Source organism: Haliotis rubra, unplaced genomic scaffold (assembly GCF_003918875.1).
Source record: "Haliotis rubra isolate DU_JTF1 unplaced genomic scaffold, ASM391887v1 Scf624, whole genome shotgun sequence".
Classification (NCBI taxonomy): Eukaryota; Metazoa; Mollusca; class Gastropoda; order Lepetellida; family Haliotidae; genus Haliotis; species Haliotis rubra.
The window spans coordinates 1-23,372 of NW_025767329.1; the positions used below are offsets into that span (position 1 = coordinate 1).

At 41.5% G+C, this 23,372-nt stretch overlaps 3 protein-coding genes across 5 annotated transcripts; 2 read left to right on the forward strand and 1 right to left on the reverse strand.

Moving 5' to 3' along the window:
• The first annotated feature begins 2,129 nt into the window (after positions 1–2,129).
• On the forward strand, positions 2,130–4,907 carry LOC124256324 (tubulin beta chain-like). The gene is made up of 4 exons (XM_046690301.1): positions 2,130–2,408; positions 2,741–2,849; positions 3,377–3,732; positions 4,043–4,907. The coding sequence occupies exons 1-4, from the start codon at positions 2,352–2,354 to the stop codon at positions 4,859–4,861; spliced, it is 1,341 nt and encodes a 446-aa protein (XP_046546257.1). The 5' UTR covers positions 2,130–2,351; the 3' UTR covers positions 4,862–4,907.
• Positions 4,908–8,739: 3,832 nt separating this feature from the next.
• Positions 8,740–9,716, forward strand: LOC124256332. The gene is made up of 2 exons (XM_046690316.1): positions 8,740–8,992; positions 9,355–9,716. Exons 1-2 carry the CDS (start codon positions 8,744–8,746, stop codon positions 9,457–9,459), a joined length of 354 nt encoding a protein of 117 aa, XP_046546272.1. The 5' UTR covers positions 8,740–8,743; the 3' UTR covers positions 9,460–9,716.
• Positions 9,717–10,893: 1,177 nt separating this feature from the next.
• Positions 10,894–23,118, reverse strand: LOC124256331 (carbohydrate sulfotransferase 9-like). 3 transcript variants are annotated; one of them, XM_046690314.1, is made up of 3 exons: positions 22,928–23,118; positions 22,131–22,288; positions 10,894–12,068 (listed from the first exon to the last, which is right to left on the reverse strand). In XM_046690314.1, the coding sequence occupies exons 1-3, from the start codon at positions 23,037–23,039 to the stop codon at positions 10,926–10,928; spliced, it is 1,413 nt and encodes a 470-aa protein (XP_046546270.1). In that variant the 5' UTR covers positions 23,040–23,118; the 3' UTR covers positions 10,894–10,925. The 3 variants fall into 3 exon arrangements, with proteins under 3 accessions (XP_046546270.1, XP_046546271.1, XP_046546269.1); XM_046690315.1 differs by lacking the exon at positions 10,894–12,068 and adding an exon at positions 15,425–16,669 and having other exon boundaries at positions 22,955–23,118; XM_046690313.1 differs by lacking the exon at positions 10,894–12,068 and adding an exon at positions 15,425–16,669.
• Between the last annotated feature and the right edge of the window lie 254 nt (positions 23,119–23,372).

Consider the following 23,372-nt stretch of genomic DNA (forward strand, 5'->3'; position numbering starts at 1 on the left):
TTGGTATGTAGAGCTGATTTGCTCATATTTTCTACCGTGTATGGTTAGGTTGCAGAGCCTTTATAACACTGATTTGTTGTGACTTTGTTTGATTAACATGCCAGGCTGCGAAGCCTTTATACTATCCTGTTATACATTGAATGTATTATAATGGTTAGTATATTATGAGCAGCAATGCCTTGAGAATACTGTTATGACATTGTTGTCCTGTGGTGAGACAATGTTTGATTCATTTTGCATCATGTTGTAAATACTATAAACTTCCTAGTAAGAACTTTAGCATTCGTCGGGAGGGCACAGTTTCAGAGTTTTTTTCTCATGTATGAGTTGTTATCTCTGGTTTATGTGGCGGGCTAGTTCTACTGAACATGATGTCGTATTGCAAGTTGCGTGATGTACATATCTTGTTATAAGTGCTGAATTTTGCTGGAATGTGGTTATATGAGGATTTTGTAAAACGGAATAAATCTGCCATGTGTCGCCGAGCGGCCGTTCCAATGTTCTGAATGTGTTGTGTTTCTATTTGGAGTGGGCTCTGTTGGGAAGGAGAACCTACGTAGGACTTAGTATCTCCTACTTAGGACTTACTATCTCCTACGTAGTACTTAATATCTCCTGTGGGAGATGATCGATATACGTTGATATACATTATTCTGAAATGGTCGACTTAAATCCCCAGAGACGCACACAATCTCCTGTTTCACTGTTTCAGTCACTGTTAGCGTCTACAGTCATTCGTTTCATTCACTATTAGAGTCTACAGTTATGTGTTTCATATACTGTTAGAGACTACTGTTTCCTTCACTATTAGAGTCATGTGTTCAACTAATTGTTGCACATTAGTACTGTGTTGGACCGACTGTTCTACTTTACTGCCTTGCGTTCAGTTTGCTTTTCTATTACGCGTTGAAGTTAGTTCACTGTTATATGTTGCACTTTGTTACACTTTACTATTATGCGTTGGATATTTCAGAGCTCGTTGCACATGAATCATAATGTGCGTGTACAGACGTGTCTTAGACTATCGGTGGCAATCTATGTGTACGTATCCCCTTATAATTATACAAACAACTATAATGACAATTCTTTGCCTTTTTGAATTTCGTATTGTTTTACGCCGCACTCAACACTTTTCCACCCCAGTCAAGTCAACCTGTAAACAATTACGAAAAAAACGAGCCGCAAACTAGCGTTGCATCCGGTCCAACCTAGCCCCATCTGAAGACAAGCAACAACTTGCGGAGGTCGTGTTATAACCCGTGTGTGAGAATAGATGTATGTACGATAGATTAAACATAACCATACCCAAACCTCGATAACTGCACTTAGAACAGGTTCCCCGTCACCCTAACGTAACACATACAATAACACTGTATAGTAACACTGCGTTAGTGTCATGAATATTCACTGACTACTATCTAACGTCCTGCATAGCCAAACATTTCTCAACTTAATAACCATACTTCATAATCCGAACCTTAAAAGGATATATTAAGTCCTACGTAGGAGATAGTATGTCCTACGTAGGAGATAGTAAGTCCTACGTAGGAGATAGTATGTCCTACGTAGGAGATAATATGTCCTACGTAGGAGATAATAAGTCCTACGTAGGAGATAGTGACACAAAAAAAAATTTCACCGTGGCCCTACTACGCTTCCGTAGAAATAGGTTACAGCACACTCTTGATGGAATTAAAACAGGTCCTTTCGTGATAAGCCAAAACATTAATATTACCAACAAGACTACTCCACCGCCGCTATTCTGGTGATAAAAAGACGTATTTAATATTGGTGTGTACGTATACATGGCAAAGTGATTGGGTACGCACACTCGCATACACACACACGCATGCATGCATGAATATTTGTCTACACACATTTTGACATAGACACGGCTCTGACACGCACATGTGCACTTATACTTACTTACATTTGCTTATTTACATACCTACTGACTTACTTACACACTTACGTACATGCACCCACTCACGTACATACAAACACTTGCATACACACTTACATAGGTATGCATGCATTCATGTATGTATGAGGGACAGCCTATCCGAGCAGCATTATTGTAACTGACTGTATGCAGCAATATCCGTCAAAGTGGCGCACCTTAATGAGACGCCAATCACCATGAGCTTAATTGTGAGATTAAGGGCAGATTTAGCCTAATCGTGTTGGTAGTTACCAGCTAGGCAACCATCAGCCAATCGGAAACAAGCATACAACAAGACATCATATATAAACAGCGTCCGTCTTGTCGAGGTCAGAAACAACTCAAGTGCCCAGCTGGACTTTTGCAGCATTCACCATTCACTTTCTTCCTCCTTCCGCCACCATTCAACATGCGTGAGATCGTACATATGCAAGCTGGCCAGTGCGGCAACCAGATCGGAGCTAAGGTAAATTAATATAAGTAAATGTATATGAAAAGAAAATGGAAAACACTTTTACACATGATCACATTTGCAACAAAAATGAAATCATGTTAGTGTTTGTGCGAAAATGGCATTTGTGTGTGAATGCTGGGTTTTAAAATTCCCCGTATAAATATGATAGATTGTAGTTTTAACAAGAAAACACGTGAATAGATTGTTTTGCTGAAAATACTGCATTACATCTTAGACAAGGATCACGATTATTAAAACTTTGCAGGGAGAAATTAAACTAAAATTTCAGTGCATTGAACCTGCTTGGTAAGATTTCTGTTCTGAACTTCATTCTTTGAATCCAGTTCTGGGAGGTGATCTCTGATGAGCACGGAATTGACCCCACCGGCACCTACCACGGCGACTCCGACTTACAACTAGAGAGAATCAACGTCTACTACAACGAAGCTACAGGTGTGTAAGATACTAACGGATATTAACGGATACTTCTGTATTGAAGTTGTGTATAATTTTACTGCATGTTACAGTAATAGTGGCTTGTTTGTTTGTTGTTTAACGCCACACTTAGCAATATTCCAGCTATATGGCGGCGGTCTGTAAATAATCGAGTCTGGACCAGACAATCCAGTGATAAACAACATCGATGCACGCAATTGGCATATGATGAAATGTGCCAGCCCCTCACAACCCGATCCCGTTAGTCGCCTATTACGACAAGCGTGGGTTGCTGAAGACCAATTATAACCAGGATCTACAGTCCTTGATAATGAGGGCATTAGGGCTCTTTCTCATGAGACTCGAACTCTTCCCAGATGCAGTATCTAAGAATATATTGAGACACTCAAGTCTCTTCTAAGACAGAAATATGACAGATAAATTCATCAGTCATAAATTCACGATGTATTAAAGTACGATATTGATGGCCCAATGCCTACACATACATAAATAAAACCAAAACAAACACCATGTACATTTTCCAGGAGGCAAGTATGTCCCCCGTGCTGTCCTCGTGGATCTGGAACCTGGAACCATGGACTCTGTCCGATCTGGGCCCTTTGGTCAAATCTTCCGTCCAGACAACTTTGTGTTCGGCCAGAGCGGTGCCGGCAACAACTGGGCCAAGGGACACTACACAGAGGGCGCCGAGCTGGTCGACTCCGTGTTGGACGTTGTCCGGAAGGAGGCAGAGAGCTGTGACTGTCTGCAGGGCTTCCAGCTGACCCACTCCCTGGGTGGAGGCACTGGGTCTGGTATGGGCACCCTCCTCATCAGCAAGATCAGGGAGGAGTACCCCGACAGGATCATGAACACCTTCTCAGTTGTGCCATCACCAAAGGTATATAAGAAGGATAAACATCTTGTTGATATGCCCCAATATATGATATACTGTATTTCACTCCAGTCACCTAACATAGTATTAATACCTGGTCATGGAATAGATTTATAGCTCCACCCAAGACACAAACAAGTTCTGGCTGTTGATGGAACAAATATGAGTTGAATTGTAAATCATAAACTGAGGTTTTCGTTATCAGAGAAGCAGAGAGATGAAATATGTCTGTGTTATATGCACTGTATATAAGTATTTGTGAGTTTTAAAATGGCTATACAGTTGATCCAAATCATCAAATGTTTTCCTTTTCCAGGTGTCTGACACAGTTGTCGAACCCTACAACGCAACCTTGTCTGTGCATCAACTGGTTGAGAACACTGATGAGTCCTACTGTATCGACAACGAAGCCCTCTACGACATCTGCTTCAGGACACTGAAGCTGACCACACCCACCTACGGTGACCTCAACCATCTGGTGTCCGCCACCATGTCCGGAGTAACAACATGTCTCCGATTCCCTGGACAGTTGAACGCTGATCTCCGAAAACTGGCTGTCAACATGGTGCCCTTCCCTCGTCTCCACTTCTTCATGCCTGGATTCGCTCCACTCACATCCAGAGGAAGCCAACAGTACCGTGCCCTGACTGTCCCCGAACTCACCCAACAGATGTTTGATGCCAAGAACATGATGGCTGCCTGCGATCCCCGACACGGCCGCTACCTGACCGTGGCTGCCATGTTCCGAGGTCGCATGTCCATGAAGGAGGTTGACGAACAGATGCTCAACGTCCAAAATAAAAACAGCAGCTACTTTGTTGAATGGATCCCCAACAACGTTAAAACCGCCGTCTGTGATATCCCACCACGTGGTCTCAAGATGTCGTCTACCTTCATTGGTAACAGCACAGCCATCCAGGAGATCTTCAAACGTATCTCCGAGCAGTTCACGGCCATGTTCAGGAGAAAGGCTTTCCTCCATTGGTACACTGGCGAGGGCATGGACGAGATGGAGTTCACTGAGGCCGAGTCCAACATGAACGACTTGGTGTCTGAGTACCAGCAGTACCAGGACGCCACCGCCGAGGAAGAGGGAGAATTTGATGAGGAGGAAGGAGAAGCTGAGGAAGCCTAGACCTGCATATATTTGTAGACTCAGAAATAAATCTGAACCCAATCAATATTTAATTTCTCTTGTTTTTCAATGCACATTATTGATTAGAAATTATTATTAGTTTTTGACAACGAATATACATTTGTGACTTTCAGAAACACAATGGAAACCGACAGCTTTAGCAAATGACCACAGTACGAATGTTCAACCACATTCATAAAAGGAATTTACAACATTATGTCTTTGTACTTTTCCAGATCTGTATGTTTCCGCGCTTTATTGTATGAAACACATGCGAACATACACAACATTTCGTGAACTGTCGATCTGTTTGTGTTTCTGAAATTGCAAAATAGATCATTGTATTCATAACCCAGGCACGTTTGTAAAATAAGTTTTTGTATCAAATACATGTACAAACGCTTCTTTTATCAGTGGAATTGTGTATTATGATTGATTGTGCAATGGCGTCAGTTTGTACATTCATTGGTATTTGTTTGCATTTTAATAACCCTATTTCTAAGATATGTGAGTGAGTAAATGAGTGAGTTTAGTTTTATGTCGCTTTTAGCAATATTCCAGCAATATCACGACAGGGGACACCAGAAATAGGCTTCACACAATGTACCCATGTGGGGTATCGAACCCGGATCTTCGGCGTGACGAGCGAACGCTTTAACCACTAGTGGGCTACCCCACCGCCCTAGAAGATGGGACTGTGTTTGTTTGTTGCTTAACGCTGCTCTCGGCAATATTCCCGCTACATGGCGGCGGTCTGGACAGAAAATCCAGTGATCAACGGCATGAGCATCGATCGACGCAATTGGGATACGATGGCATGTGTCAACCAAGTCAGCGAGCCTGACCACCCGATCCCTTTAGTCACCTTTTACGACAAGCATGGGTTGCTGAAGACCAATTCTAACCCGGATCTTCACGGGTTGTTAAGGCTGTGGAAGATGAGACAGAATATATACTAGGCACATAATGAACTGCTGAAAATGCCTATGGGTTTCATTTCTTGAAGAGTATAATACCAGATGGCACACACACACAACACCCACACATCCAAAGAACTAGAATCTGTACTTTACCGAGAAATGAATTTTAAAAGTATATAATCCCATTTGGCCACTTTCTAAAAGGTATTGTGTATTCATGCCCTAAGACTCTGGAAATAATTTCATGGCTTCTTTGAAACAACATCGAGCAAAATATTAAACCAGCCGGCTCCTGACAAGTTGTCCTGTCTCATATAGCTTTAGGCTTCTCTGCCAGTCATGCACATTGTACGAGTTTGTCTTAGGGTATGTTTTGCGTTGCAAACAATATGGATTCTTCGGGCGTTTTGTGAGTATTCTTTATTTCTCTTCCCATACCCGTGTTGATACACTAAGCCTAATATAAGCAGCGACAATATTATGTACCAGCTACCAAATGGAACTGCAGAAAAGATTGTATATGAAACCACTTGAAGGTCTTGTGTTCATTTGTAAAATGAAAGACTAGATTACAATACACACAGCGGTTGTCTCTATAAACCTGTTCATATTCTGGCATATTTCTCATAGCTGTCACACACACACACACACACACACACACGAGAGAGAGAGAGAGAGAGAGAGAGAGCGAGAGAGAGAGAGAGAGAGAGAGAGAGAGAGAGAGAGAGAGAGAGAGAGAGAGAGAGAGAGAGAGAGAGAGAGAGAGAGAGAGAGAGAGAGAGAGAGAGAGAGAGAGAGAGAGAGAGAGAGAGAGAGAGAGAATCATAGTTACTAACTCAATACACTGATTAGTGACAAGAAATTATTATCTTCAAACAATCATGATTGAGTGTGTGAGTTTAGTTTTATGCCGCTATTAATTGGTAATATTCCAGCATATCACGGCGGGGACCCTACAAATAGGCTTCACACATTGTACCCATGTGGGGATTCGAAGGAAAACCAGGGTTTTCGACTTGACGAGCGAACACAATAACCCACCCAGGCCAACCCGCTCAATCAAAGGCTAGATGCTAGTCTACTGACATGCCTAAGGTACGGGACAGTGACTTATGGAGAATGTTAAGTTAACATCAAATTGACATTTTGTTAGATCCCACTGATCAAGTTCCTACCTGTGCCGGTCCACCAGCAGCTGCAGCTGACCCATAACCTATCAAAAGATGTCAAAAGAGAGTGAGTGAGTGAGTGAGTTTAGTTTTACGCCGCACTCAGCAATATTCCAGCTATATGGCGGCGGTCTGTAAATAATCGAGTCTGGACCAGACAATCCAGTGATCAACAGCATGAGCATCGATCTGCGCAATTGGGAACCGATGACATGTGTCAACCAAGTCAGCGAAACTGACCACCCGATCCCGTTAGTCGCCTCTTACGACAAGATAGTCGCCTTTTTATGGCAAGCACATGGGTTGCTGAAGACCTATTCTACCCCGGATCGGGATTCGAAGGAAAACAAGGGTTTTCGACTTGACGAGCGAACACAATAACCACCAGGCTACCCCACTGCTCAATATGCATACTTGAAAGTAACTAAAATATACTGTATATGTTCATTTCAAAGGCTAGATGCTAGTCTACTGACATGCCTAAGGTACGGGACAGTGACTTATGGAGAATGTTAAGTTAACAACTGATTGACATTTTTTTAGATCCCACTGACAGTTTCAAGTTCCTACCTGTGCCGGTCCACCAGCAGCTGCAGCTGACCCATAACCTATCAAAAGATGTCAAAAAGAGAGATGTCATTGTGAAGCATTACATTCATAACCTTCAAACCCAACTGGAGCACTGGGTACAACATCCACAGGTACGTAGACATAAATCTGTAGTGCTGAGACACACAGGCGTGAAGAGTTAAATCTGTAGTGCTGAGACACAGGCATGAAGAGTTACATCTGTAGTGCTGAGGCACAGGTACGTAGACATAAATCTGTAGTCCTGAGACACAGGCGTGAAGAGTTACATCTGTAGTCCTGAGACACAGGCGTGAAGAGTTACATCTGTAGTGCTGAGACACAGGCGTGAAGAGTTACATCTGTAGTCCTGAGACACAGGCGTGAAGAGTTACATCTGTAGTCCTGAGACACAGGCGTGAAGAGTTACATCTGTAGTCCTGAGACACAGGCGTGAAGAGTTACATCTGTAGTCCTGAGACACAGGCGTGAAGAGGTAAATCTGTAGTGCTGAGTGAGTGAGTAAGTGAGTTTTGACTTTACGCCGCTTTTAGCAATATTCCAGCAATATCACGGCGGGGGGACACCAGAAATGGGCTTCACACATTGTATCCATGTTGGGAATCGAACCCGGGTCTTCGGCGTGACGAGCGAACGCTTTAACCACTAGGCTACCCCACCGCCCCTAAGATTAACGAACTCTTGAGCTTAAAGATATGTGTTTAGATAGTATAGAAAAACAACATAAGTCTATATGAATCTGATAAACAAACCAATGCCGAGACACAGGTGCGAAGATTTAAATTTGTAGTCTTGAGGTACGAGTGCGAAGAGTTAAATCTGTAGTCCTGAGACACAGGTACGTAGAGATAAATCTGTAGTGCTCAGACACAGGTGCGAAGATTTAAATCTGTAGTCCTGAGACACAGGTGCGAAGAGTTAAATTTCTTGTCCTGAGGTAAAAATTATTTTAGTCGCCTCTTACGACAAGCATGGGTTGCTGAAGGCCAATTCTAACCCGCATCTTCATGGGCATCTGCGATGTGAACTGATCTGTACTTTGGCTTCATGGTATCAGTAAATCAGGGTTTTGATTGGGAAACATTCCATGAACAAATATGACACCATTAATACTTTGAAATTAGTATAATATACACCTTGGCCATTAAGTCTAAAGTGTAAAATATAGATTGTAAAGAAAAGAGATTGTAATGTTGTCGGATTTAATGGGGTATCATTCATCAAAATGTGACTGTTTCGTTTTTCATGCCTCAATCATTTACTTACATGTTGAAAAGGACAGAATATATATTCAGCGGAAACAATATTTGATTAAGTATTGTAAGAAACAAGAAAATATAAAGCGGATGTCTGCAGTGAAAATACGTGAACTTCACTGGTTCCTGGACCAACCTCGCATTATATATTGTCCCATTGCAAAATCTGGCTCAACATTCTGGCGACGAGCTAAAGAGGTAACGAGGAGGAAGGACCCAAAGAGTGTTTCACCTTTTCAGCTATCGTATCGTGACTTCAAAGAATCCAATGCCAGGATTCCACTCAATATGACCGAGACGACTAAAGCGGAAGACATGACTAACCACTTTGAAACCACTCTTAAATTCTTTTTTGCTCTGGATCCGTACAACAGGGTATTCTCCGTATTTATAGATACAATTCTGTCGCCGAACCCTTATCTTTGGGGTCTTGGTAAAAACGCGATTGGGATGTTTAGATCATCCTATATGAATACCAAGGAGACTTGTGGATCCGATGTTTCGTTTGATGAATATGTCAAGTATTTAAACACTCGTCAGTTTAAAACAATTGACCCTCACCTCGACCGGTTGCGTACACATGCGACGCATGCGCAGTAGACTATGACATCATTTGCAAGATGGAAACGTTCGAAGATGACACACGGTATATTTTGAAAAGGTAGGGTCCTATAACAGTGATATAATATTCAGAGATATGAACACTGAGTATAAGGTGGATTACATAGTTGATGCTGTGGTGAGGGCGTATGACCTTAGGGAGGGATGGACGCGGTGCCTAAGTCTTCATGCAGGAAACCAGAGATTATGGCGTCAGTTGCAAATAGGAGGGATGATAGAGAAAATACAGTCGTACCCGCTTTCACCCGAGCAGAGTAACAACATCACCGTGACTGAATATCTCAACATGGCACTGGAGGCCTTCAAGAAATCCGGGCCGTCGGCTAAAGCCAACAAGAAAGAAGCCTTTTAACAAGCCTATTCGATAGCGTCATTTAAAGAAATGGACAATCTCCGCCAAAACTATATGGTCGATTTTGAAATGTTTGATTATAACACGCGCCCTGAGGAACTGTTCAACGAAAACAGAAAACATTGGACTGGTTTTGACTACTTTGATGTCATGAAACTGAAGTAGTCCTGAAAGCAGCCGTTTTTATTTAAAAGTCAGCTGCATACCCGACCGAAAGTCCAGAGACGCCCCTTACTGGTTGAGCAATGTAGACTATTAGACTATCAGTGGATCAGATAGTGTCTGTATTTCGTGTTACGTTTCTTTGTTAATGAGCACATTGCCTCTTGCCATTTTGGAACACCTGAAAATATATAGTAACTGTTACTCTTACCCTGATGTGTTACTGGGTTTTGTGTGGTCATAAAATTTATCATTCATTTCACTCCTTACATGTGTCAGTATAGTTTCAACTTGAAGCAGGTGTATGAAGTCCCTGGTTCAGAAAAACGTGCCAAGAGTGAGAGTGAGTTTAGTTGTACGCCGCACTCAGCAATATTCCAGCTATATGGCGACAGTGTGTGTAAATAATCGCATTTGGACCAGACAATCCAGTGACCAACAGCATGAACATCAATCTAAGCGTTTGGGATTCGATGACATGTGTCAACCAAGCCAGCGAGCCTGACCACCCGATCCCTGACGCTCGTCACTCCGAAGACCCGGGTTCACTTCCCCACATGGGTACAATGTGTGAAGCCCATTTTGGTGTAGAGGTGTAAGTATTGTCTTTGTCCGCGTCATGTAACTAGCCAAGAGAGTGTCCAGCAGATTAACAATCAAGTTCCTTGTATCTAATATAATTCCAACAGGATTCCAAATTAACAACGTTTTACCAGACAGTGTGAAGATCAGAGGTTACAATTGGTCTTCAGCAACCCATGCTTGTCGTAAAAGATGGCTAACGGGATCGGGTGGTCAGGCTCGCTGACATTGGTCGACACATGTCATCGTATCCCAATTGAGAAGATCGAAGCTCCTGCTTTTGATCACAAGATTGCCTGGTCCAGACTCAAATATTTACAGACCGCCTACATATATTTGGAATATTGCTGAGTGCGGATTTGAACAACAAACAAAAACATAATATGTGTAAAACGGTTATTCATACTAGCTTTATTATAACAGGTCGAAGTAGTCAAACATATTTTGTTGAGGAATACTTGCTCTGTGGAAAAGTTCGGGTGGCCGATCAGGATACCCGAACGTATAGAAGTCATCAAGGTATTTCTCCCTGATGGCTTCCAAGTCTCTCAGAGATAACTGAGAATAGGCCTGCAAGTACGCTTCCTTCTTGTTGAGAATGGATAACGGACTAGACAGTCTGTAGGCTTCAAGTGCCATGTTTATATATTCCGTCACACTGATGGTCTCACTTCCGAGAGAGGTAAGCGGATATTGGCGTGTCTTGTCTATCAGTCCAGCGATTTGCAACTGCCGCCATATTCGTTGGTATCCCGCATGGCTGCTGACACAATTGATCCAAGCACTCCTTTTAACATGCTTAAGACGGAAACCCCTGACGACAGCATCGATGATGTAATCAACTTCATGCTCAGTCCTCATGTCGTAGAAAACAATCTGCTTCCCGAGCAAACCGGTTCTGTTCAAAATATACATGGCGTCGTTCGTGAAGGTCTCCATCTTGCCGATGACGTCATAATCGACACTACAAACGTCGCATTTCCCTGTTGTCGGGATAAGATGCTCGTTGTAATTATTGGGATGAAGCGTGTTCAAGTACCTAACTAATTCCACAAACTTAATATCCGCTCCGCACCCAGTGTAAAACCGCCCATCAGTCCGAACCTTCTTTATAGCCCGTTTGGCAGTATACTCCCAAAACACACTATTAGGAGCGAACATTTTGTCAATATACGTAGAAAATAGTCTATGATACGGGTCACGTGTGAAAAGGAATTTGAAAGTAGACTTGAGAGTTTTCTGTAAATCTTTCTTTCGGTTAGATTTTGTCAGTTTTATATCCAAAGCGTAATTGTTGGTTATAAAATCTGAGTATGAATACAAATACGGGGATGATAACCCAGATTTCCTTCTTTTGGCTGCTACAAACACGCGCCTCCAGAAAGTACTCCCGGCTTTCGGCACGGCACAATAAAACAAGTTGGGGTTTTTCAGAACGCTAATCTGACGCTGGAGTTTATCTGCCTTCATTTTCCCACTTCTGCGGACTCGACATATGTCCCTAACCAACTTTCGTCTGGATCTGTACATTTTCTCTAACCCTTGAAACGGTAATGTCTGAAAGGAAGAATAAGACAAATCAAATTTCCAGATTCCAGTTTATCGAGTGTGAATTTGATGTTAGGCCGCTTTTGGTAATATTCCAGCAATATCACGGCGGGGGGATACCAGGAATGGGCACATTGTACCCATGTGGGGGATTGAACCCGGGTCTTCGGCGTGACAAGCGAACGCTTTAACCACTAGGCTTCCCCACCGCCCCTAAGATTAACGAACTCTTGAGCTTAAAGATATGTGTTTAGATAGTATAGAAAAACAACATAAGTCTATATGAATCTGATAAACAAACCAAAAACGTGGGAATTTGAATACTCTTAGCTAAATCACATTAGAAGTCTGGTGAAAGACATATGCAATGTCATCAGAATTATTGTTACTATTTAGTGAGCAAGGTTTGTGATTACTAGGGGAATCACACTGAACAAAGTTTGTGATTACTGGGGGATTCACACAGCAAAGTTTGTGATTACTAGGGGAATCACACTCAACAAAGTTTGTGATTACTAGGGGAATCACAATCAACAAAGTTTGTGATTACTAGGGGATTCACTGAACAAAGTTTGTGATTACTAGGGGATTCACACTCAACAAAGTTTGTGATTACTAGGGGAATCACTGAACAAAGTTTGTGATTACTAGGGGATTCACACTCAAAAGAGTTTGTGATTACTAGGGGATTCTCACACGCAGCAAAGTTTGTGATTCACACTCAGCAAAGTTTGGGATTACTAGGGGATTCACACTGAACAAAGTTTGTGATTACTAGGGGATTCACACTCAGCAAAGAGTTTGTGATTACTAGGGGATTCATACAGCAAAGTTTGTGATTACTAGGGGATTCACACTGAACAAAGTTTGTGATTACTAGGGGATTCACACTGAAAAGAGTTTGTGATTACTAGGGGATTCACACTCAGCAAAGTTTGTGATTACTAGGGAATTCACACAGCAAAGTTTGTGATTACTAGGGGATTCTCACTGAACAAAGTTTGGGATTCACACTGAACAAAGTTTGTGATTACTAGGGGATTCACACTCAGCAAAGTTTGTGATTACTAGGGGATTCACACTCAGCAAAGTTTGTGATTACTAGGGGATTCACACTGAGGAAAGTTTGTGATTACTAGGGGATTCACACGCAGCAAAGTTTGTGATTACTAGGGGATTCACACTCAGCAAAGTTTGTGATTACTAGGGGATTCAGCACTAGGGGATTCACACTCAGCAAAGTTTGTGATTACTAGGGGATTCACACTCAACAAAGTTTGTGATTACTAGGGGATTCACACTGAACAAAGTTTGTGATTACTAGGGGATTCACACTGAACAAAGTTTGTGATTACTAGGGGATTCACACTAAACAAAGATTACAAAGTTTGTGATTACTAGGGGAATCACACTGAACAAAGTTTGTGATTACTAGGGGATTCACACTGAACAAAGTTTGTGATTACTAGGGGATTCACACTGAGGAAAGTTTGTGATTACTAGGGGATTCTCACTGAGGAAAGTTTGTGATTACTAGGGGATTCACACGCAGCACAGTTTGTGATTTACTGAACAAACAGGGGATTCACACGCAGCACAGTTTGTTTGAAATTTGTGATTACTAGGGATTCACACGCAGGACAATTTGTGATTACAAGGGGATTCACACGCAGCACAGTTTGTGATTACTCGGGGATTCACACGCAGCACAGTTTGTAATTACTCGGGGATTCACACGCAGCACAATTTGTGATTACTCGGGGATTCACACGCAGCACAATTTGTGATTACAACGGGATTCACACTGAGCCAAGTTTGTGATTACCTAAGAACTGTCGGAAATAAAAAAACCCTGATTTTTCGCATTTTTATCTACAATTTATGTAGTTAATGTGATAATGTGAAACTAAGTTCGCTCTAACTACAGTCTCGGTGGTAGGGAGATAGGAAACGTAGAAAAAGGACTTTACTGAGGAGAGATTAGTGCAGAAATGAGCAATGCAGTTTTTTCTAAGTCGAAAGCGACTTATTTGGAACAGACCAGGGCCTAGATTTTCGAAGCTCTCTTAGCGCTAAGATAGTCGTAAGTGCCATACATTGACATTAACTTACGACAATCTTAGCGCTAAGAGAGCTTCGAAAATCTAGGCCCAGGGCTCTATGCACATTAGTGTGCGATGATATTGTATTACAAAGGAACTTTTTTTAAATGCCCATTTTGAAATTAAAATTAACTTCATTATAAACGCTAGCTGACGTAAAAAAATAATAACTCTAAGACTGAAATTATTAAGGATGTAGCTACCATGGAGCCGCACTATCACTATAAAAACAAACGGATAGAAGGGGTCGTCTCAAAAGCAAAACTAGGACGGGTGTCGCAGACGGTGTTGGGGGTCGGGCTAGGGGATAGAGATATCCGCTAAGAAGAGATAATCCTTCAGGGGAATTAAACTGGGGAAGTAAACGGCATGTCATAACAATTTACAAATAATATCCAGTCCTGTCGATCTTCGGGTGGTCATGTCACCTATATATTTTTAGACATTTAATACGATAGCTAATTTAAGCTTTTCTATGGTTATCATACTCTTTTACATATCTCAACATAAACTTTATGAAAGAAAGACACGTAAGATGTTAATAGATGAGACATATACAACGCACATGAAAAAAACATAAAATATATTTGAGATGACCCCTTGTGCCTGTAGGCAGCACGTGCATTTCATGCCAGGTGAGTCTCACGGCCCGTCGTCATATCTGGCTGAGTGACCTAATTGCCATATATATTCGATCTATTGTTTTCAGCAGCTATTCGTATTTTTCTAAGTTTTGCCCGATTTTACGAGAAAACATGCTTTTTTGGATATCCTATTAAGCATCCTACTGAACGCTCAGTTAGGCCGATGTGGGTTATTTCGACATATGCTATTTGTAATTGTGTAAATGTTAGGGATACAGAGTAACAGCCTAAAAACAGTTTGTTTCTATTTCTGACAGTACTTTAGGGGATTCACACTCAGCAAAGATTGTGATTACAAGGGGATTCACACTGAACAAAGTTTGGTATTGTTATTTTTGGTGTGTGTTCTCTTTCAGCGTAGACTCAGCTAACAATTGCAAAAAATACAACCCTAAAATATTCATGACCCATAATTTAGTTTGTTAATAAATGAATCATCTGTGGTTTGCATTTCACAATCTAAACGGTCTGATAAACATTAATTCCCCAACTGATTATACCCATACATCCTTATAATTATAAATGTTTAGTGCAGAGCTTGAACATAAACATATTCCACTGCCTTTTTTAGTCGATAACAAACTCAATACTCAGAGAGACACACAAACTGAAATGCAAGTACCAATGATAATTTATTTACAAACCTTACAAACATTACAAACATTACAACCAAGCTTATGGACCTTGTTTATGAGTGAGGAAAATACCTCTATTTCACATTCAACAGATCATAGTAATTGAAATCCCATAATTTCTCTTTACGGACCTGCTCAAATAGATCTTTAGGTCTATCATTATAGTCATACAAATAAAAATCGTCCAAGTATTTCTCTCTCAGAGTTTCTAAATCATCACGAGATAGTTCACTATATGCCTGTAAATACGCTTCGGTCTTTTGAGCTTTGGCTTTCTTGGAGGACCGCTTAAATGCCTTCAGCGCCATGTTGATGTATTCAGTCATTGATATGACGTCACTTTCCCGAGAGCTTAAGGGATAAGGGTCCGTCTTGTCAATGTACCCACCTATTTGTAATTGGCGCCATATCCTCTGATTGGCTGCATGAGTACTGATGCACTTGGTCCAACTTTTCCAACGTTTATTGTCATTATTTTTAAACAAAAACGCTCTTGTGACGGCATCGACGATGTAGTCTACCTTATACTCAGCGGACACGTCGTTAAATTGTAAGTAACGTCCCACTGAATCAGACTTATTTAATATGTAAGTCATATCCTTGATAAATGTCTCCATTTTGCCAATGACATCATACTCTACGCTGCACACGTCACATTTCAGAGAACCCGGCAAGAAATGTTCGTCATACTTTTGAGGTGACAATGTGTTCAGGTAACGAACCATTTCTCTAAACGTAAGATCCTGACCACATGTGGCATTAGGATCGCGGATGTCCTTCCGGACCAACAACGCGGCCTTCTTGGCAATAACCTCCCAGAACTGATTATTTGGAGCGTAGATTTTGTCCACGTATGATGAAAACAACCTGTGATATGGATCCCGTGTGAAGACGAATTTCAAAGAATTATTTAATAAGTGCTGCAGTGCGTGGAAATTCTTGGGTTTCAGAAGGGTTCTGTTGAAAGCAGCCTTGTTAACATTGAAGTCTGAATAGGAAAGCAGGAATGGGCTTCTTATAGATGGATCCTTCCGCGTGAGTGCTACCACAACTCTCCGCCAAAAAGTAGTCCCGCACTTTGGTATTGCACAGTAAAGCAGGTTGGGGGTTCGAACGACGCTGGTCTGCAGGCGAAGCTCCTTGGGGGTTATATTACGAGTACGGTTTAGCTTCTTGCAGGCGTTCTTCACGTGGCTGCGCCTCTTCAGATATACCTCCTTGTCGCCAGCCTGAAAATATATAATCATAATAGCTTGCGTTTCCAAAATGAAAGCTTAAAGAGAAAGTGGTCTTTTCAGAATGATGAGCTTTGACAAACATAATGTACGCCGGAGCTGTATCACGTGGGAAAGTAGATACTCGTCTTTGCGCCAAACAACCAGAGCAGCGAGTTGTGACAGTATCAGCTTTTTGGGAACCGATGAGATGGGCCCGAAGCAAGACCACAACAATTGAAATAATTTTCTTCTGTCATCGGGTGTTTAAGGCACGGAGTGTAACGGACCCTTGAATCTTCCCCACAATCCCAAATTCCATTTTCATTAGCCGTATACACGTTTATTAGATGAACACCTATCGCGTGCGTAATATATGAAATGATCTGGACCTTTCACAAAGCAGTAAGGAGCCCCTGTTTGTATGAATTTCTCATTGTATCCATATATGTGACGTTCAGGTCACGTGGCTGAAATGTTCAAAATATACCTACCGTTATGCTAGTATGGACATGTTTTGTAGACTTCGTAAAATCCAAACTTCGTCGCGTATATATCAACATAAGATCCGTTTAGGTTTCTCTCTGCACAGGGCTTATAGAGTTTGATGCACGCGAGCGAGTTTATAATTAGACGTTGTTGAGCGTCATGGCCAAACAGTTTCACCTCTTGTTTATACGCATGACAAAGAACGAGCGGCGCTGAGCGAATGGAAGGATTTTAGTGACTGGAGATGTTCCAGTGTGATTATTTCACTGAACAATGCACGCATTGGGTGAAAAGATACTTATCTATTATAAAAATATTAGCCACAGTGATGGTTGAGTGAGCGAGTTGGGTTTTACACCTCTTTTAGCAATATTTCAGCAACATCACGGTGGGGGACACCAGAAGTGGGCTTCACACATTGTACCCATGTGGGGAATCGAAGCCGGGTGACGAGCGGACGCTTTAACCATTAGGCTACCCCACAGCCCTGTGACCAGTGAACAACTTATAATATAGGGATAGGCTTATTTATGTGTGCTGCGTTAAACAAGAAACAGACAGATCGCGTGTTGCTGGCTGTGTTATAATTAATATACATCATAAACATCATAAACCTCCAGTGACGTTACTTTATTGTTCTTGCAAGGCAGTATTTCTAAAGTACCGTCGTAAATGCTAGAAAAATGCTTTTTGACTTATATTTAAAATTCAGAGGTATTACAGTTACATAAATAACAAATATCACTTTAAGAAACATCTACCTAATGTAGACCGAGGGAATAAATTTTGAGACATGCCCTAAAATGTGTTTTTACTGATGAAAATACCAAAAAATTAGACAAATAACTGGTAGTGGGACGTTATTTGATACAAACATTAACTGCTTGTGCTACGTCATCAGCATGCACGGTATCGACAGGTGAAATTGACACCTGAGCAAACGCTCGGGGGAAGGGATCATCTCAATAGATGTTTTCTTCAAAATGTTGAATATGTGTACGTATAGTATACGTATTGGTTATGTAAGGGATCATTTGTGTATGTGTGTATGTGTGTTTGTTTTGAAATAAACATACGAATTACTGTTCATTGGAAAGATTCCTATCACTTGTGTTATCTTATCGATTGGTTGTAGAAAATAATGTGCAACGTTTTAATAAATGTTTTGCATGTCAACAGTATATTTCATCGCAAAAATATGGATGTAATTCGGTCAGTTTAATCTAGTTGAGAACATGGGCCAAAGATTTAACGAAGTCACTGGTGTAGCTTATTTAGAATATATATATTATTCTTCTCATAAAGTTTGTAGACCGCCCGTCTAAGTACTCCCTTGTCAAAGTTGTCAAGGATGGTTTTACGTCCCGATTTTGCTTTTGAGACGGTCTCTGTCTTGTCTGATTTGTGTACAATATTGTAAACTTGTTGGTAAGACATACCAACAGCTCTACAAGTTCTGTAATAAACCCTTTCTAAACTAATGAAAGGTTTACCTTTGTCTTTTTCAAGCACAAAAACTTATAAACCTTTGCAACAACTGACTGCAAATAGTTGGCCATAGTGGACGCTGTGATAAAGATGCGCATGCATGACGGGAAACTTTTTTATCAAGACTTAACATTTATATTAATATTTCTTCAATAAAGAAACGATAATTAAGTAAAGCAACACAAATATTCAACATTTATTTGTTAAAGAAAAACGTTGATTCATATTTTTACACCACCTGTATTATTAGCATAAATGTAAAGACTATTTCAGATTTCTGTTGTTGTTTTGGTACCATATTCTCTCCTGTAAACTGCCCTTTAAATACATGGGAATGTTAAATCGATTGAAATAAAAATTAGGTACACTATAGGCGAGTTGATATATTGACAACATAGTACATTTATCACCTTTATCAAAGTATGAAGGCTAAAAAGCATTTTCTAGCATTTCCGACAGTACTTTAGTCATATCCCGATGGCCCGTCGATTAGGGGGTCCTCTAGCGCCGGGACATTACTTAAATATTGTCCCTCTAGCCCCGGGATATTACTTCAATATTGTCCTTCTGTCCCGGGGATATTACTTCAATATTGTCCCTCTGTCCCGGGATATTACTTCAATATTGTCCCTCTAGCCCCGGGATATTACTTCAATATTGTCCTTCTGTCCCGGGGATATTACTTCAATATTGTCCCTCTGTCCCGGGATATTACTTCAATCTTGTCCCTCTGTCCCGGGATATTACTTCGGTATTACTTTGTTTTGAAGATTGATATAACTTTGTCTTGCTATCACTGAATGCGATCATAAAGCATCACATTTAAAACTTCCAACATATAGTGCCGACATCTGGTTTCGAACCTGCAACCCTTCGCTTATTAGCTTGGCGGTTTTATCTACTAGGCTACGAAGGATCGCTGCGAAGAATAAGATTGTTTGTCAGCACAAACCATGTGTTCCTCACAGGACGGGTAGTGCGGGCAGCACATGTGCAGGACACGGGTAGCGCGTGCAAGGCAAGGTGTCGGCTGCCAGTCTCATCCCAGTTGATTTCAACAGTAAATACCAAATATTGAAATTATATCTTCGGTCGGTTTATAAGTTGGATATAACATGACCCGAGGGCATTATTAAAAAGTAAGCCCTCGTCCCTTGGGAAGCGGAAGATATAATCCCTTGGGAAGCGGGCTTACTTTTCAATAATGCCCGCGGGTCATTTTATATCCTACACATATGTCTAATACATTGTTTCTTCCGATGGCCCGTTTATCATGCTGTAAAGCACTACTTATACTCCCATTATCGTATCCTCAATGAGTGAGTGAGTTAAGTTTTTCGCCGCATTCGGCAATATTCCAGATATATGGCGGCGGTCTGTAAATAATCGAGTCTGGACCAGACAATCCAGTGATGAACAGCATGAGCATCGATCTGCGCAATTGGGAACCGATGACATGTGTCAACCATGTCAGCGAGCCCAACCACCCGATCCCGTTAGTTGCCTCTTACCAAGCATGGGTGACTGAAGATCAATATTCTAACCCGGACCTTCACGGGTCTATCAACGAGAAAAACGCCATGTCCAGGGAACCATACTGGACTGTATATAATATAAACTATATTCGTCGGTAATAGAACAAAGTTTCACAATATCTACATTGCTTCAATGGTCGACACGCACTAATTAGAATAAGAACGTCTTCCAGGTTTTCCCACTTTACTATAAGACAAATACAAATTTAGTGAGAAAAAGAACCGCTTACATGAATCAGTCAATCCAACGTAATTATGGTTATTTACACGAAATCGTAGGTAGAAAGATGGTTTGGAGATGGCATAAAACTGCAGATATATCAATATACTTTTACATGTGTTTTATTGTTTTGCATTAAAATACCATTAAAACATGTTGCTTGGTAACGTGCATTATAATAGAATATGAAAAACCAAGGCCTTCTCGACCATGGACCCCTGAAGTTCCGGGATAGAATTTGTCTTCAGTAACCCATGCATGTCGTAATAGGCGACTAACGGGATCAGGTGGTCAGGCTCGCTGACTTGGTTGACACATGTCATAGTATCCCAATATTGCGTAGATCGATGCTCATGCTGTTGATCACTGAAGTGTCTGGTCCAGACTCGATTATTTACAGACCACTGCCATATATCTGGAATATTGCTGAGTGCGGCGTAAACCTAAACTCACTCTCGTTCATGACTAATCACCGGACTATAGATACAGTCCGTGTACCTTTCGCTCTCCCGCTTCTGTTTTTCGGAACCGCCTTCGTGGTGTAGTGGTTAGAGCGTCCGCCTGGAGAGCGGTTCGCGGGTTCGATCCCCCGGCCGCGTCATACCAAAAGACGATAAACTATGGTACTTGGTGGTGCCAGCATGGCGCTCGGCATTAATGGGTACAACAAGGACTGGCCGGCTTGGAGTCAGTATAATGTGTCTGCGTGGGGTATTCATGCTAAACTGCGGATGGTATCTCAGTGAGCTAGCACTATAAAACCAGCTTAAGTCTGGGCTAGTACAAGCAGCCACACATACACTCGCATGCACGTCGTCGAAATATTCTCACTAGGTTCTAACTATCAATCAAGTGATGTAGGTTCTAACTATCAATCAAGTGATGTAGGTTCTAACTATCTAACACTTGCTTGATAACGGTGTTAGAACCTACACCGAAACGTCGCTCTCAAAGCAATAAAGAAGTTGTTCATCCATATATTGTTATCCTTCCTTACTGCCTCAACTTCTAAAGGCCTCTCAAAGAAGGTTTAATATAGTTTATATTTTTTCTCAAAAACAGAGGCGAGGTGAGGTGAAATGGGGTGTAACGTCGCACTTAATATTTCGACGACGTGCATGCGTGCGTATGTGTGGCTGCTTGTACTAGCCCAGACTTAAGCTGGTTTTATAGTGTTAGCTCACTGAGATACCATGCCAAAATTAAGTATGAGTGGGGGAGTTTAGTTTTATGACGCTTTTAGCAGTATTCCAGCAATATCATGGCGGGAGACACCAGAAATGGGCTTCACACATTGTGGGGAATTGAACCGGGGCCTGCGGCGTGGCAAGCAAAGATATGAACCACTAGGGTCAGGGGTTCAAAATCCCATCGCCCGACGCCCGGGACAAGTCAGTTTTCATTTCGGGCAATCAAATAATGGTATCTTACTTGTCCGTGGGCTACTAGATAATTTCCACTTATGGTTTCAAACTGAAAATGAACTTAGATTTAATTTTATGTCTGCTCAAGTGAGGTGAAATGGGGTTTAACGTCGCACTTAATATTTCGACGATGTGTGGCTGCTTGTACTAGCCCAGACTTAAGCTGGTTTTATAGTGCTAGCTCACTGAGATACCATCCGCAGTTTAGCATGAATACCCCACTCAGACACATTATACTGACTCCAAGCCGATCAGTCCTTGTTGTACCCATTAATGCCGAGCGCTGTGCTGGGACCACCAAGTCCTTATATTAAACTTACCTGATACTGCTGCTGAACCCTACCGACAAGCTGGGATTGTAGATTCTTTATGTAGCTCTGTACGATGACCTTCCTGGACGTTGTGTTTCGGGGCAGTTGCAGCGTCAGTTGGAGGGACTGCACAAGGGAGTACGGGGCCACGCTGTGCGGGGAATGGTCTGTAGAAGACATTCTTGTAGTTAAACTTCCAATTAAGCAAGGTCTCAATCAAGGTTTCCCCGATTTGCAAAGTTTTTAACTGAGTTAGTAGATGATTGGTTGATTGATAGTTTGTTGGTGAAGGCCGCACTCAGCAATATTCAAGCTATATGGTCTGTTGATACATGTAATCGAATCTGAACCAGACAATCCAGTTAACAGCATGGGCATCGATCTACACACTTGGGATACGATGACACGAGTCAACAAAGTCAGCGAGCCTGACCACCCTATCTGGTTAGTCGCCTCCTACGACAAGCATGGGTTACCAATTCCAATTCTAACCCGGGTCTTCACGGATCAGTTGATAGATGAAGCACAAAGTGATGACAAAATTACAAGGAGCGGTCGTAAAATCTCTGATGCTGATGGGGAAACCTAAGCTGTTGTTATTAAAGCCTGTACTTAACAGCTCTTTTAAAGACACTGAATTCCTGTTTCAGAAATATTTTGATACACCAGTGTTTCGCTATAAAGAAATTGAATCGTCTGTATAAAGTGACGGAAGAAAAAGAAACGTCTGGTTTCGTACTGTCGTCACGAGAGTCTGCTGTTGTCTCATACCGAGATGTTTGACCCGTAATCTCATATCTACTCACATTTTCCAAGGACATGATCATACTCACTGAACACGTGGTTGCTGTTGTAGAAAAACGACACAGCAGAGACGACAACCATTATGTACAACACTTGTCTTTTCCGACTGATCATTTTGAGATCAATCACGGTAGATCCAGACACGTGAACTGCGCAAACGATTACCGACACATGGGCACGTGCAGTCCATGCATTTGGATGAATTCATTGTAACAAAGAGGAGTGTAGGGAAGGTATGAGGACTTTTTACGAAAACGAGGTTTATACGTCGGGCGTCATGTTTAGGTTTGATGCATGCAAAACTCAAACATAAAGAAACAAGGCAGTCGACGTTAAGTTATTGTTTAGTCAAATAAAATATATCTGAATATCCTGGACAAGAAATATCCTCGACTTTCCCCAAAAATATTTATAGATAGAGGATGGAAAATTATGTCCTCAATGAGC